Source organism: Bos indicus, chromosome 26 (genome assembly GCF_029378745.1).
Source record: "Bos indicus isolate NIAB-ARS_2022 breed Sahiwal x Tharparkar chromosome 26, NIAB-ARS_B.indTharparkar_mat_pri_1.0, whole genome shotgun sequence".
Taxonomy (NCBI): domain Eukaryota; kingdom Metazoa; phylum Chordata; class Mammalia; order Artiodactyla; family Bovidae; genus Bos; species Bos indicus.
Window position 1 is genome coordinate 41,011,112 of NC_091785.1, and position 15,423 is coordinate 41,026,534.

At 49.6% G+C, this 15,423-nt stretch overlaps 1 protein-coding gene across 14 annotated transcripts in view; it reads right to left on the reverse strand.

The window, feature by feature from the left end:
• FGFR2 (fibroblast growth factor receptor 2) overlaps positions 1-9,036 on the reverse strand; it is a 107,519-nt gene extending 98,483 nt beyond the window's left edge. For 9 of the 14 annotated variants that reach the window (XM_019953097.2, XM_070780952.1, XM_070780951.1 and 6 more), the window contains exons 1-2: positions 8,595-9,035; positions 4,505-4,797 (exon numbers count right to left, since the gene is read on the reverse strand). In XM_019953097.2, coding sequence (XP_019808656.1) covers positions 4,505-4,670 — 166 coding nt within the window. In that variant the 5' untranslated portion in view covers positions 4,671-4,797; positions 8,595-9,035. Of the gene's footprint in view, positions 1-4,504; positions 4,798-8,222; positions 8,242-8,594 lie in introns of those variants that run through there. The other 5 variants (XM_070780955.1, XM_070780954.1, XM_070780947.1 and 2 more) reach the window with 3 other exon arrangements.
• Positions 9,037-15,423: the final 6,387 nt, after the last annotated feature.

Below are 15,423 nucleotides of genomic sequence, written 5' to 3' on the forward strand. Positions count from 1 at the left end.
AAACGGGAAGGCTCCTGGACACATTTTATTGAGAATGTAAACATTAAACAAAGCTCTTCCTGTTTAAACACTACCCCAGTTATTTCATAACCATGTAATTATTCATTAAGCTTGATATTGAAAACATCTCATAGGGTTTGCTCTAGTTCTATGAATTCTCACCCTCAACTTAATGGGAAAGACTTGAAAGCAACAAGTCTTCAGTGATGGCCTAGTGGGAGCTAGTCACCTAGCAGGTGTGCACCTGCTAAATCGCTTCTGTCGTGTCTGACTCTTTGCGACCCTGTGGACTGTAGCCCGCCAGGCTCTCCTGTTCATGGGATTCTCCAGGCAAGAATACGGGAGTGGGTTGCCAGGCCCTGCTCTTGGGGATCTTCCCAACCGAGGGATCGAACCGGAGTCTCATCATGTTCCCTGCATTGGAGGAGGGTTCTTTACCACTAGCGCCATTCAGTGCTTTAATTGGTTAAAATAAAAAGCAAAACACACACATACTTCAAATCTGCATGAGAGCGGACCAGTAGAGAAAGTATACAAATACCAATGCTCTGGGCTTGCTAAATTTTTGCTCTAGAAATAATATTAAACACAGCTCTTTGTCTATGAATTGTGAAATACTTTATATACTAATAAAGAATGTGTACTTCATTGTGTATTTAACTGCACAAGCCTGCATTTGGTTTAATTTACTAAGAATAAGTCCTTGTTCCTATGCTAACTATCAAGTTACAGTCAACTCTTAAATATTAACACTCATATTGAGGAACAAAGATGCAGATAATACAAAACAGAAGATTATTTTAAATCATTCATTCTTGGTATGCGGATATATTCTTTTTTTTCTTTCCTTTTAACTTGCAATTAAATGCGTATGGCTGATATTATGGCATTTACAATACTTCTAACAAAAGACCTAACCCACACTGGAAAACTCTGACAGTGGTGAGGTCTCCATGTAGATCCCCTGCTCCATCTCTCTGCTATTGAACTTTGGACCAATTCACATCAGTTAAGGACAGCATGACCTCAGAAGGTTGCCCCAAAACTGACTGCAAAAAAAAAGCAAACTACTTTCTTCCCAGGTTGTTACTTCCCAGCATCACACTTTCTGGAGGGTGGGAAAGTAATTAAAGGTTTGGGGTTGGAAAAGGCCTTTTATTTTAACTCCTACTGGGCTGGTGTAAACAAAGATGTCGTTAAAGTCAACAACGACTTAATTAACCAGAGTAGGTGACAATGTCAGGAAGAATTTGAAAGCAAGAGTCCTCTCTGCTACAGGGTAATCAAGCTTGACTATAAATAATTAGAACCTTAATCAACAGAACAGTACTTGGCATTGAGGACTGGCCGCCTTGAGTCAGTAACTGAGTTTAAACCCTGCACAGCTGGTCCCCGACAAGAATGACTGACCAACTGAAAATATTCATTTTTTTAGTCTGGAATATTAACAACTAAAATCTTCTAGAGATTATTTTCTTAAGTCAGTTGAGTAGACCCAAACCTACAGCTACCACTTCAGAACGTGTCCAGAAGACAAATGATACATGACAGGTGACGGGATATATGATCATGATACATGGTAGATGAGATGATGTTGATACATGACAGGATGATAGATGATGGATGGGATGGGATGATGATCAATGAGATGATACTGTACAAAGCTGAGACAACTGGAAAAGGATCCTCTAGAGGGAGGGCTCGGGCCCCTTCCTGGAACTTAGTCACATTTTTCTCTGGCCACATTTATCTAAACTGAGCTTCCACATTAGCAAGCCAAAAAGTCTTCCAAGATAAAGCCCTGTAGGATAGAAGGTCAAGGCTGAACTTACTTTATCCAAAGCTACAGTTAAAACACACCATGGAGGACAGACAGCGACTGATGGACACACATGGATGGGGGACTCTGTCCGTCTCTCTCCGATTCGCCAGGACCACAGCCTAAACTGGAGCTGCCCAACTCAGTCTGCTTCCAGTTGCTAAAAATTCTTCTTTCTCATCTATAATTAGATTACCTTCCTAATAGCCTCTGACACCAAAGCGAAACTCCTGCACTGGAAGAACTCATCTTAGGGCTCACATCAGTCGACAGGGGAAGTGCAGACCCTACAGAAAGCCAACACAGCTGCTCCTCCATCAGGGAGCAACTTTCCTCTCAACTGTCTCCAAAAGCCTAGATGTCTCCTGATGTGTTGGCAACTGAACAGCCAGCCCATGGGACTGGGAAGATGGGCGTGCCCAACTCGCCAAGAACGACAACAACTTGTCCCAGGTACTCATTAGACACCAGGACCTGTGCTAACTGCGTTTTGCATCCAGACCCACTTAAATCTCCCAGCAACCTTCTTGAGGCGGTCATCAGAAGGCTTCTGAAGATATTAGTATTCATTTAACATTAATAAAGAGACCCTAAAGATGATCTAATCCAGCCCTCAGATGACAGAAAAGGAGACTGAGGTTCAGGGGACCGTGTGCTTTTTCCAAAGCCGCCACCTCTTTGCAGGGTTTTGCACAGCTTCCACTAAACCTTTGTTTGAAAAAACCTCTCACAACTCTGGACGCAAACCTCATAGGAGCTGTGAACCCCAAAATATGACCTACCATTTCAGGGAATTCAGGCACCTCCCCTCAACCCCCAAGTGCATTCACAGATGCCAGGCTGGGAAGACCAGCCTCCAACAATACTCACATTGTTGGATGCACATTTCTACACAAAGAACTGCCGAGGGTACTGCATCCTTGTCCATCTCCACCCCCCTCCCCATCTCTGTCTCACCTCTTCCTACCAGTATGTGCACACAGATTTTTAAATTCCCTTCAATAATTAAAGACGATAAAAAGAAGTCCTCCAGGACCATTTTACACTTTATGTTGAAATAAACTCCCAATCACGCTGCCCTGAAAGTCGAAATGAAAAATGACATTTTCTTCCTAACCTGGGCCATGCCTGGGCTCACACTGCAGGAAACACCCCCGTTCAGCAGCCTCGGTGTGTGTACTGAGCCATGCACCCCAGGGAAAACCGGCAATTAGAGAAACATCCATTTTAATTATTAGCAAAATTAAAGACGTGCAGGCATGACTTTCAGAAACCAGGAACCTTTTCCCTCACGTTAAGCCCTTTAAACATGCATCCCCATCGCAAGTGACACTGGCGCCCACGTCACCAGCAGGCAGTTCCATAATCCCTGGAGCCAGAGCCTGTGAACGCTTCAGACACAAACTCCTACCGCGTTCCCTACCAGAAGCCTGAAAGCCACTGCAGCGTCACTACACCTGGTTACTACAAACCTCCGTAACTCTGGGTAAGAAAAAGGGCACAAGCCTCCACTAGTGACTGCTGAGCTGCTTTTGGTAAGAAGCACCTCCGTTTTAGAAAAAAAAAGATACGCCTTTATCCTTGCATGACTCAGGGTCTCAGTGGGAGCCCCCCTGGATGGGGACACAGCCCTCCCCTCCCCGTCTGATCCTGGATGGGCTTGCGGTCTTCTTCCGAGCAGGGTGTCTTTTCCAGAACAGCTGACTGACCCCAGCCCACGCAGGCCCCCTGAGCTCAGCAGGCACCAGGTGGGCTCTCAGCAAACAGGTTCATTAAGTGGCGATGAGTGCTAGGATCTGCCGTTTTATTCTCGGATTACCACTCAAAAAATAACTCAGCTACCAATATTCCCTACTGATGACAGATCTCGTGCGGCACCAAGTCGAGGCTGGGCTACCGACATCGCGGAAGGACCCGGGAGAAGAGGTTCCAAGTCTGCCTGGCGGGAAAATTCAGCCCTTGTGAGTTTTGTGCTCACAACTGGCCTCATGCCTTTCTGCATGTTCCAAAAGGCATAATGTGTTGCCTGCATACAATTTCCATAGCTGAAACACCAACGCACGCCCTGTTAGATCTGGAAGTTCTCAGAGATTCAGGAAAGGCCCAGGTACATTTCAAATTGACCTAAAATAGAATCTGCCGCTCTGTGACGTGTGGCTTAAGTATTATGAATTACAAGGGCTAAAAAGAATGTAATGTCTCAACCCTCTCCACTCTGAAGTTCAGAAGCTTTCTCTCCTTAGACAATGAAAATAAAATGTCAGCATTTCAGAGGTTGGCAATTTCCCTGCGTGACTCCTTTTGCCGGCAAATTGCAATCCTTTACATTGTGAGCAAAACTCTCTCGGGTAAGCAAGGGTAGATGGTATTCAACTCTGAGCTGCCTGCCACGGCTCTCCTGGCACTGGATGAACTGCCAGCCGCCTCCCTTACCCAGCACAGAGAAAAACGCACACGCCAAGAAACCACCAACTACACCACCCGGCCCGCAGTGTGACAGCTGAGAACCTTCTCTTATAATCCCTGGCTTGCAGGGGGCAGAGAGCCACAAGCTCCGCTCTTGGAGGTCTCCTTTACAACACAAGGGGCAGCTGATTCTCAAACAGGCCTTGACCTCAGTGCCACTTCCCCCAGACAAATCCCCAAACAAACTTGGTACCCCGAGAGCGAAATGAGATAACTTACCTTCCGGCTCAACCGTGGTATCGTCAACTAAATTGAAGGAGGGCCGGGCCAGGGACAAGGTTGCCATGGTGACCACAACCAGGCAGAGGAAGCGACCCCAGCTGACCATGGTTACAGTGCCGATCCCCTGTCCTCTTCCATATCTCCATGTGGACGTTAATCCCATCTGCACCCTTCCTCTACGAGCATGGACTGCCTGCAGCAATGCCTTCAGCCGGCGGTGGGCTCAGGAACCAAGGTGCTGCGGCGGCCGCTCGCTGGCCTTGCCGCTGCTGCTGCTGCTGCTGCAGCCTCTAGAGGAGAGAGACACTGCGAGTCAGTGAAATCTTCCCCAACACCAATTTAGTTCAACCCAGTTCTCTTTCATCATCTGCAAATACCTTCCATCCACACCTGAGTCCCAGGGGTTTCCACCAGACCGGTCCACAAAAACGTGTTAGGCTGATGGTTGAGAAAGCCTACTCTTAGGAAACAGAGATAAAAAGAGTAGCTATAGGACCCAGATACGTGCAGCCACTTCAGCTGGGCAAGTGGACTCTCTCCTCCTACCCACTGTCACCTCTCCCGCCCTCCAAAAGCCAAAGCTACGTGACCTTAGTTTCAAGGGCAACTACAAAAGCCAAGTTAACGATGCTCCGGCTGGCATTGCCAGCCTCTCGTTAATTTCTTTCACGCCAACTGGGCTTCAGAGGCGTCTGCTTCTGGGGGCTGGAGCTAAGTGGCTTGCTCCACCCTCCCTGGAGCCCTCGGGAGGAAGGGAGACCAGCAAAATAAAAAGAACCCCAGGAAGGCGACCAAAAATTCCCACCAGTTTACACTTGTCAAGATTCATTTTCAAATGCAGAAATGTATTTCAATCTTTTCGCCAAGCAGCCACTTACAAAGAATGAACGAGACTGCGATACATTCAAAGCAGCTGATCCAAAAAGAGATTCAAAGCTTGAATCCCATTCCACTGTGACGAATGGCAGCCCAGGCCTAGTGGAGGTCTTCAAACTAGAGAGAGAAACGGAGCAGATGCAAGCTCCTTGAATAACACGGGTGTTCATTAATGATGATGATGGTGACGATGATATGTAAATTATTCTCAGGGTAGGTGATTGGACCAATAACTTTCAATATGCTAACTTATTGGCTAAAATTTCAGAACAGAAGTTACCAGGGGGTGTTCAATGGGTCTGCTCACCCATTTAATTCAAAAGCAAAGAGAAATTTCCAAGCTTAAGATAATCCAAGACTTTACATTTGTTCGGTATCAATTACTAAGAATAAGAACCAAAATGCACAAGCTTCAGAGAATTTGATCCAATCAGATTCTGTGAATTATATATGAAAGAACCACATTTTATAGGATTTAGGGTGGAGGTGAGACCTTTAATATACAAATCTCGAAACCCCATGCTTTCTGCTTGCGGACCTCATGTTTCAGATTATGACGTAGGATTTCAATACTGCTCGAGCGTCCCCAAAGCTACATCAGAAAAAAACTTTCAGCCTTGACTAAGGATTAGAGTGGGTAAGGGGAAAAGAGGACGCTGCTCCACTTTCAGAGAAGGAAAAAAGAAAACCTCTTCTTCAAAAGAAAGCACACGTGAAACCATGTGATTCACAGCAAAAGAAGAGCGCGTGCGTCCACCCCGTGCTTTCAGACTGCTTGAAGGATTTCTTTGGCCGGTTTTTCTTTCCTCTTCGAGGTAAGAGCCTCAAAAGATAACTCCGTATCTATTTCTACATACACATGGGAGGAGAACACACAAACATTCTCACTGATTTACGAAGCATTTCCAGAATGCATGGGAATTTTTTTGCCTCTAACACAACTCCAGGAAAACCCCAGCAAGAGAGTGGGCCCCAGACTGCTTCCCCAGCCCGACTCACCCACCTGTCCCAGCCTTAAGGAGCTTCCTTTGCAGGTAGAGGCGGACAGTGAGTGACCTCAGCAAAATCTCAAGCCATCCCTTCACCCCATCAGCTTGCACCAGCAACTGACTTATGTAGCCATTTCCAGATCCAGGCTCCGCGGCCGCCCCGCTTCCTTCCCAAATCTCTGGAAAGTGGAGGTGGAGGGTGGCAGGTCTGCACAACTCCTCACCCGAGTGGACAAAGGTACAGAGGGACCTCCTGGGCGGGATAATGAGGTCCCCAGGCTCAGTGTTGGGAACACAGGCCCAGCGTGCCTCTGGCGGCCACAATCCCAGCTTCCTGCCTTCAATACCATAATCCTTCCTGGAGTCTGAGCCTCAGTGAAAGCCCCAGCGTGTTTATTTTTCCCCTTGAAAGGGAACTCTCTTCTCTGCTTGGGCGCGGGAGGAGTTGTCACCCTCCCAGTGATGGATGGCTCTTCCTGGCCACCCGTTCCCCAACCCCCCTGTCCATTTTCACCTCAGCACAAGCCTGCCCCCAAAGACAGGCAAAGTGACAAGCGAGAGGGCTTGGCTGGGGAGTGGTCCCTATACCAGATCTATGCAGTTTACAGTACATTCCCAAACCCTCCACCCTTCAAGAAGACAAGTCAATATAGCACCCACCTAAACTGAGTCTCTACCCAAGCACTTGGGAGCTTTGTTCCCGGCAGATTTCCCATCAGTCAAAAGTGCCAGGCAAGGTGAGGGGTGCCCAGGCCCCCAGGGGACAGACCCACCTTCTAGGCTCCAAGCCTCCCTAGGGCCCCCAGGCCTGAACTGAGCAGGGGGCTCTCACGGGGTCAGATGTGGTGGGGGTGGGAATTCCTCAACACACTGAAATCTCAAGACAAAATACAGGCTGACCCAGGACCACTTCTATTCCCCGTTAACCCCCAGCAAGCCAACGAGAACTTGCAGCAGCTCCGGGAGAACTCAACACCACCAACCCGGTTTCAGTTGTAGCAGTTCTTTCATTTGTGTGCTAGGAATATAGTGATTTTCTCCCCCTTCTCGGGGCGCTAAAGAGCTCAGAGAAATCTGCATTTTAATTGACATTCCAGGGCGAGAGAGAGGGGCGCCCGATTGCTTTTCTATTCAAACTAAACAGGCTTTTCAGATGAAAATGAGTCGAGGCCGGTGGAAGATTTACAGGGATTTGGGACCCAGGGGACAATGGGGTTTTAAATGTTGATAGCGTTTCACACCAAACACATAATGGGTGAAAGAAGGTTTGCCTTTAAGGGTGGTTTTATTGAATTGGGCGAGAGAAAGGAAGGTCCGGAGAAGAGTTTGCAAAGGAGCGGGAGGCGAGGGGGACTGAGGCTCCACGGCCCCGGGCCGGACCCCTGCGCCTGGCCCCGTGGCCGCGAGGGTCGGAGCCAGCGCCTGGCCCGGCCCTCGGCTGACTCCCCGGCGCGGCCCCGGCGCTGAAAGAATGAGCGCGCAAGTTAGAACTCGCCTGTGCTTTCGACATCTCCGAGCTGCTGCCGGTAGAGCAGGCAGCGAACTAGAAAAAGTCGGTCCAGTTCGCCCCCTAGCCCCAGGCGAGCCGCGCTCCCTCCAGCCGAGACGGCGGCTGCGGGCCAGGGAGGCCGAAGGGCACTGCAATCGGGAAACCGGAGCAGCCCCCTTCCCAGAGCGCCACCCCCCGCCCCGAGCCCTCGCCTACCCTACAGAGGTGTTGCCAGCCCCACCTCAGCGGACCCCTCCCGGGGAAGGGTCCCCGGCCCGGGCCTGGATGAGACGGAATGGGGGCTCCCCGGGCCTCGGAACGAGGCACCTTCGAAGATGCCCCCTCCGAGTCCGGGACCTACCGGGCTGTGCCACCAGCGAGGCTGCCCCGCCGCTCGCCCGCCAGCTCCGGGGTCGGAGGATCGCGCCCGGCCAGCGGGAGTGCGCCAGCCAGAGTTTGACAGGGAGGCGGGCGGGGGCGGGGGGGGGTGTCAACGCCAGAGGCAGATGTCAGCATCTGGATGGGGGTGGTAGCGGCAGAACTTCCCAAACGCCAGCCGTCAGCAGGCACCCAGCTCCCCCATCGCCTATGCAGCCAAAGAGGAGGCACAGGGAGCCGCCTCCACAGTGCCAGCCCTCCGTTCGGGAGTCCGTGCACCGGGCGTCTCGGGCTTCCACCGCGCCCACTGTCCCGCCCCGCGAAGCTCCCCCGAGGCGCCCGACTCGGCGATTACCTTGAATGGCAACGATCCCCGGCGATCGGGTCTGTCCCCGCGCCCAGCGTGGGTCGGGATGGAGCAAACGACCAACTCCCCGCAAAAAAAAAAAAAAAAAAAAAAATGTGGTACTCGCCGGCGCCAAAGTTCGAGGCTTCACGCGCACCCCAGGCTGCGGAGGCGCGCGGGCATGACGCCCGCGGGCTGCGCTCGGATTTGGGGAGCGGGAGGAAGAAAGGAGTCGGGCTTGGCGTTTCCTCCACCAAACTTCGCTCGCAACTTGCGAACGCTTGGAGCGCGGAGGAAAGCCGCGGCCTCGGGGCGCCCGGGCCCCGCCAGCCTGGAAAGGAGTCGCTGCGCCGGGCCAGCTACGCCGCGCGCAGACCCCGCGGCGCCCGAGCTTTGTGGCGGCCGCGCTCGCTCCTTTGCTCGCCCGCCCGCCCGCTCGGCTCTCCGCGGCGTTCTCCGCTGCCGCCGCCGCCGCCGCCGCCCCCTCCCGGCGGGTCACGCCCCCGCTGAAACCCGAGCCGTTTCCTGGACGGCGGCGCCCGCTCTGCCAATCAGCGCCGCGCGCCCCGCCGCCCCGACTCGGCACGGCTCCCGACGCCTGCAAGCGGCCCGAGACCCCGGCGGGGAGGGCGAGGGGGCCCGGGCAGCACCGGGACGCAGACGGGCAGCAGGCAGCATCCTCCGTGGATGCGGCCGGGGCCCGCGCCCCCTTCCTTCCCTGGTCAGTTCGCCTGATCCACGGTTTGCCGGGTGGTTACGTTACGTTGTCTCGATTCAAGTCAAAATAAATGACAGAAAGCCTGCTCTCTACCCACCCCCACCCCGGCCACGAGACTTTAAAATGCATCTGCGTGGTATTGGGGCGCGTGGGGGAGAAATAGAACGCAACTGAAACTTTGAGACGAGAGAAGGTAACCTGGGGCATGCCTGCCTGTCCATCAAAACGATAACGATGAGCAAAGAAGCGAGTATTTACGGAGGTTCTGCTATAGGCAGGGCACACGGAATAGAGTCTTCTTTTTCAACCGCACAGCCACCCTGCAGAGTAATATTCCCAGTTTCTGCTAAGGAAACAGGGTGAGAGATGTTATTTGTCCAGGGTTAACCAGCTGAGTAATGGCAGCAGCTGAGCCTGACTTTGAATCTGGCTCTCTTAGGGAAAAGTTCAAAACTGAGGGGGAAAAATTTTGGATTAATAAATTCGGAAGATTCTAAGGACTCAACTCTGCTATAAATAGCTGTATGACCTTGAGCAAAGCATTTCCTCTCTGAATCTTAAGATTCTTCAACTAAATGCCAAGCTGTAACTGGTTAAAGTTCATATCTTCCATTTACCTTTTCCACTAGGCTGTGTCTACAGGATAATTTATTCTTTAACATATTTGCTCTCCTTCCCCACTCATCCAGCTCCCAAGAAGTGGTGCCTTAAGTCCAATACAATATAGATAAAAACCTTAATTATTTTTCCTTAGAAAAGGTCATTAAACCCAGAAGTGCTTTGGAGTCCTAAAGATGGATGGCGCAGCAGTACCAAATTGACCTGGGAAATCGACTTTTCCTGCATTTAGAAAGGCAGTTGCTTATGGGTCATTGACACTGCACACTTCACAACATTTACGAAAATATTTTTTCATGGTGCCACATCATTAGAAAATCATTCTTCTTCACAATACCTCTCAGAGAACTTTTATGTAAAATTACCGAAACACCAGGAGTACAGATCCATTGAAATGCTTCAGGCAAATGGCTCTGAAATTCTGTTCTGGAAATGTGACAGCAAAAGTAATAGTCTGAGTCTCAAGCAAAATAAAATAATAAGTTCCCATGCTTAGGGGCAGGCTATGGTTTTTGGTCAAGTCTTTTAACCTGGATCAGTCCCAGAATCATTTAATTCACTTAGACACCTTAGCCAGGTGACCTCAGCCATCTACCACACCCGAGTTGTTCTGACCACATCAGTGCTTTTCAATGTCTCAGACCAGGCTGAGTGTCTGCCTGCTTGGAGGCTGGCACTTACAACTTTATATTCCCCACCAATGGGGAACTCAAGTCTCTCAGGACAGATTCCTTTCCCATCCTGCAAGGAATCCATCAGCCATTGAAAATGCTGTTAACACGTTCTCACATAAATTACTGGTGCAGGAAGCTGCCATCCCTACCCATCGTTCATCAGTGGCTCTGTGTACCCTGAATGAAAAGGAAGCCTTCTGCTGATAATGACAAATAAGAACACCTACTTCAGTGTCCAGATGCAGTCTGCAGAATTTATTCTTTATAGGAATAAAAAGACACCCATCCATCAAAAGCCCCTTATTCCCTTAAGAGTGTCCATTTTTAAGTGAGTGAAGCCCACAAGCCCACAACAGCAAACTCTTTGGTTTAGAGAAAAGCAAAACCATGTTTGGAATTTTAAAAAAAAAAAAAAAACAATCCTGTCATCATATTTAGGCTTCAAGTGACCTCAGAGGGTCTAGGAAAGCTTTCACACCAGTGAGGCTTCTGAATGAGAAAATAATCTCTTTACAGTTTTTTTCTCTTCCCTCTTCAAGTGGCTGGAACCCCTTTTGTCAATGGCCTCCTGTGAATGGTGTAGCTAATAAGCTTATTAATGAGCTTCCACGGCCGAGTGTGAATAGGTAAATAAGCCCCAATCTGTTGAGGTTCAGGGCCGAGGGCAGAAAAGCCAGCGAGAACTAAAGATGACAGTTTGAACTGGACAACCAACGCCTGCACCAGGTTTCAGCTGAGAGAGCCTCCGGACAAGGGCACATTCACAGCCCTTCACCCCCCACCGAGGTCCCTTTTCCTAGCAATTTTCCCCCCTTTACAAAATGTCTTGAGTAGTCACCCATTTTTTTTTTTTTTCCAAAAGCCCTCGAGACGTCCTTCTTTTTTCACTCTAGTAATGATACATCAATGGAAGGAAGGAAAATGAGGACACCAGAACTCTGATGCCCCACAAGTTTCAAAGAACAAACTGCTGCTCACCCATTCGTTCCGGGAAGAAGACAGTGGGGTGGGGGGACCCCGGCTGCCACGGGCCTCTCTCTTTTAAAGATTTATAATTTCTCTTTTAATAATTTGTTTTCTAATGGGTGGCTGGCCCTTCACCCGATGGAAAAGCTGGAGGAATAAAAAGGCTACTGACATTTAAGTGCTAATGAGCCCTTTTAATGTGATTCTGAGCACCTTGCAAAACTTTGAATTTCATTCTTTAAGCTACATCTCAAGAATGTCTGTAGCATAAAAGAAGCTTTTGAAAGGAGAAATCTACAATAGTCCAAAGACTATGGTTAAGAGTTGTTAATCCTAGGATGTGCTGATCAGAATGGGTGGGAGGATAGGAGAGACAGGACCCATCTTCAGGGAGCTTATGACATTTAAACAGAATCATGAGTCCCAGTACTGATCATCATCAATAATTCTAAACTTAGAACAGGGCTTGAATTTCCAAGCCAAGACTTCCCTGGAGAAAAACTTAAGTTATCTGAGTCTTTCAGGTTCTCAGCTATAAAATTTAGAAAACAATGGTGTGTGTGTCTGTGTCTGTGTGTGTGTGTGTGATAAGTTGCTTCAGTCATGTCCGACTCTTTGTCACCCTAGGGACTGTAGCCTAGGCTCCTCTGTTCATGGGATTCTCCAGGCAAGAATACTGAAGTGGGTTGCCTTACCCTCCTCCAGGGGATCCTCCCAACCCAGAGATTGAACCCGTGTCTCCTATGTCTCTTACACTGGCAGCACTATCTTGTAGTAATTTAATAGGGTCATGCAAAGCATTCACTGAATTAAGGTGTGACAGCATTTAGACCTTTTTATCCAGATGCCCGTGGTTCTGGAGAAACTCTTGGTACGTGAGAAATGCAGTGTGTTTGCAATGATTATCATTAGCTGTTAATTATTATTCCCACCTCCTGAGACTACTGGAAAAGTTAAGTGATTAAGTGAAGAGCTGAGAACCCACTAGCACTACATGGATATTATTATGAAATAATAATATGAAAACCTGGATTTCAAAGAGTCTGGAGCCACCATTGCTGGATTCCCCAACCCACCTCTGCCACACTAGAAGGACTGATGCTGAAGCTCCAATATTTTGGCCACCTGCTGCAAAGACGGAGAAGGCAATGGCACCCCACTCCAGTACTCTTGCCTGGAGAATCCTATGGATGGAGGAGCCTGGTAGGCTGGTAGGCTGCAGTCCATGGGGTCTCGAAGAGTCGGACGTGACTGAGCGACTTCACTTTCACTTTTCACTTTCATGCATTGGAGAAGGAAATGGCAACCCACTCCAGTATTCTTGCCTGGAGAATCCCAGGGACAGGAAGCCTGGTTGGCTGCCGTCTATGGGGCTGCACAGAGTAGGACACGACTGAAGCGATTTAGCAGCAGCAGCAGCTGCAAAGAGCCAACTCACTGGAAAAGACCCTGATGCTGAGAAAGAGTGAAGGTAGGAGGAGAAGGGGACCATAGAGGATGAGATGGTTGGATGGCATCACTGACTCAATGGACATGAGTCCAAGCAAGCTCCAGAAGATAGTAAAGGACGGGAAGCCTGACGTGCTGCAGTCTGTGAGGTCGCAAAGAGTTGGACACAACTGAGCGACTGAACAACAACAACAACTTCTGCCCCCGCTGAAAGGCCTGGTGGTGTCTACCCAAGGCCCAGCCCAAGATGAAATGGCTGAGTCATACAAATGGCCATCCAACTGGAAAGCATCACAACACTCATTGGTACCCAAGGCCCAGAAGCAGTCCCTGGGAGTGGCAGGGAGGTTGAGGGGATGGTGCTGAGCAGAAAACACTTTTAACACTGGAGAACGGCTTTAAAAAGAGCATCTTTGAACATGGGAGAAGCATCTGAATAAAAACTGGCACTATGCCTTGCTCCGATGGTTTACTAGATTCCCAAATGGCTTGAGGGATATGGATAGGTCTTTCTAGGGAGACAGTGTCCAAAGATGAGGCAGTATATATTAAACCCTGGCAGTCCAGTGGTTAAGAATCTGCCTTCCAATGCAGGGGGCATGTGTTTGATCCCTGGTCAAAGAATTAGGATCCTACATGCTGCCTTTTTGGTGCAGCGAAAAAGAAAAGGAAAAAAAAAAATTTACCATCATGCTGACTCCTGAATTTTACAGGGGAGGAAATCAGGATGCCGAAAGGGGAAGTGATGGACTCAGGCCACCACGCCGGCTGATGGCTGAGAAACCCAGAAATCTGGTCTCTCCATCAGGCTAGGATTCATTTCAGCAGCCACCAGAGCAAGACGTGGGTTTTTATCCTGACATTGTCAAGGACTGACTGTGTGATTCTGGCGAAGTCACTGAATGTGCACCTTGCCCCTCCCCCACGCCCACCACTATCCTTGGCATCACCCACTTCTGCATAATTGAGGTTTCACCTTTCAAGCAGAAAAGACAAATCTGTTTATGATCTCCACCCCCTCCCAGCTCTGAACATTCCTAGCCTCTAGAGAAACAGAGAAACTTGTCATTTACTTATCACTGAAGAGCGAACTGGTTACAGAAAGCCTACATCCACTCTGAAGTATTTTGAACCCTACTTTTCACCCCTATCTACTAGTGATGGTATCTCCCAGAAAAGTCCTCTAAGCCCTGGTCCATAGCTGCTTAAGGGCAACATACCACATACCGCACACCATTGCTTGGCTGCATTTGGCTCAGTTGGTAAAAAATCCGCCTGCAATGCAGGAGATACAGGTTGGATCTCTGGGTCAGGAAGAGCCCCTGGAGGAGGAAATGGCAACCCACTCCAGTATTCTTGCCTGGGAAATCCCATGGATAGAGGAGCCTAGTGGGTTATAGCCCATGAGGTTGCATAGCGTCAGACACGACTTAGCTAGCTGGTAAACCACCACCACCATTGCTTGGCTGCAAGACTCCATTCTCTCCTTTCACTCCCATCCCACACTCAACCACCACCTCCACCACAACAATGCCTCCCAGCGGACTGGAGAGAAAGCATACAGGTGGCTTTAGCTGGTGTAGGGCAAATGAGGATGAGATCAAGCATCAGGTCTTCCTGCCTCTTTCAGACCCCTCCCCACCGCTGCCTAGAGCTGTACAGTCCCATAGGTAGCTCCTAGCCAATGTGATCATTTCAAGTTAAAATTGAATAAGACCTGAAGTTCAGCTCTTTGATAGAACAAGCCCTGTTTCAAGTACTCAATAGCCACACGTGTCACATTGGACGGTGGAGATTTTAGAGGAAATTGTCACCATGGCAGAATGCTGTACAGGATGGACTTCACTGGAGAGGCCCCCTGCCTTCCCCTTCCTCTTCCAAGAAGATCTCCTCAACCAGGGGTGTCCCCAGGGGCTGCTTTTGCCCGTCTCCCCCCCAGCTCCCACATGCATTCCATCGTCTTGTGTTGCCAGCAGGGTTTAGGGACAGGTCCTCTTCAGAATGGAAGAGTGTCAGAGATAGCCAGGATGGTCTTTGATCACAGATACAGTATTACCGTTGGCTGGATGGAAAAGGCCTGCAGCATCACCGCCTCATTCCAGGACCCACTTGAAGCAGTCCCAGTGCGGGTTTCTGCAAGCCCTAAGTCCCTCCCTGTGAGGACTGAAGATCCCCCAAACCCCCAGGAATTCACAGCTGTGTGCCCAGAGCCGTGAACCAGAGGGAGAAAGGTCAGCTGAACCAAGATGGCAGTGCCCAAGGAGAAAGCCCTGTGGAATTTGACCTTGGACAACAATGCAGAAATAGGAGAGTTCACTGGGGACCCCTAAATCATAACAGGGCTTCCCACGTGGTTTAGTGGTGAAGAATCTGCCAGCCAACGCAGAACAGGAAGGAGACCAGTGTTTGAACG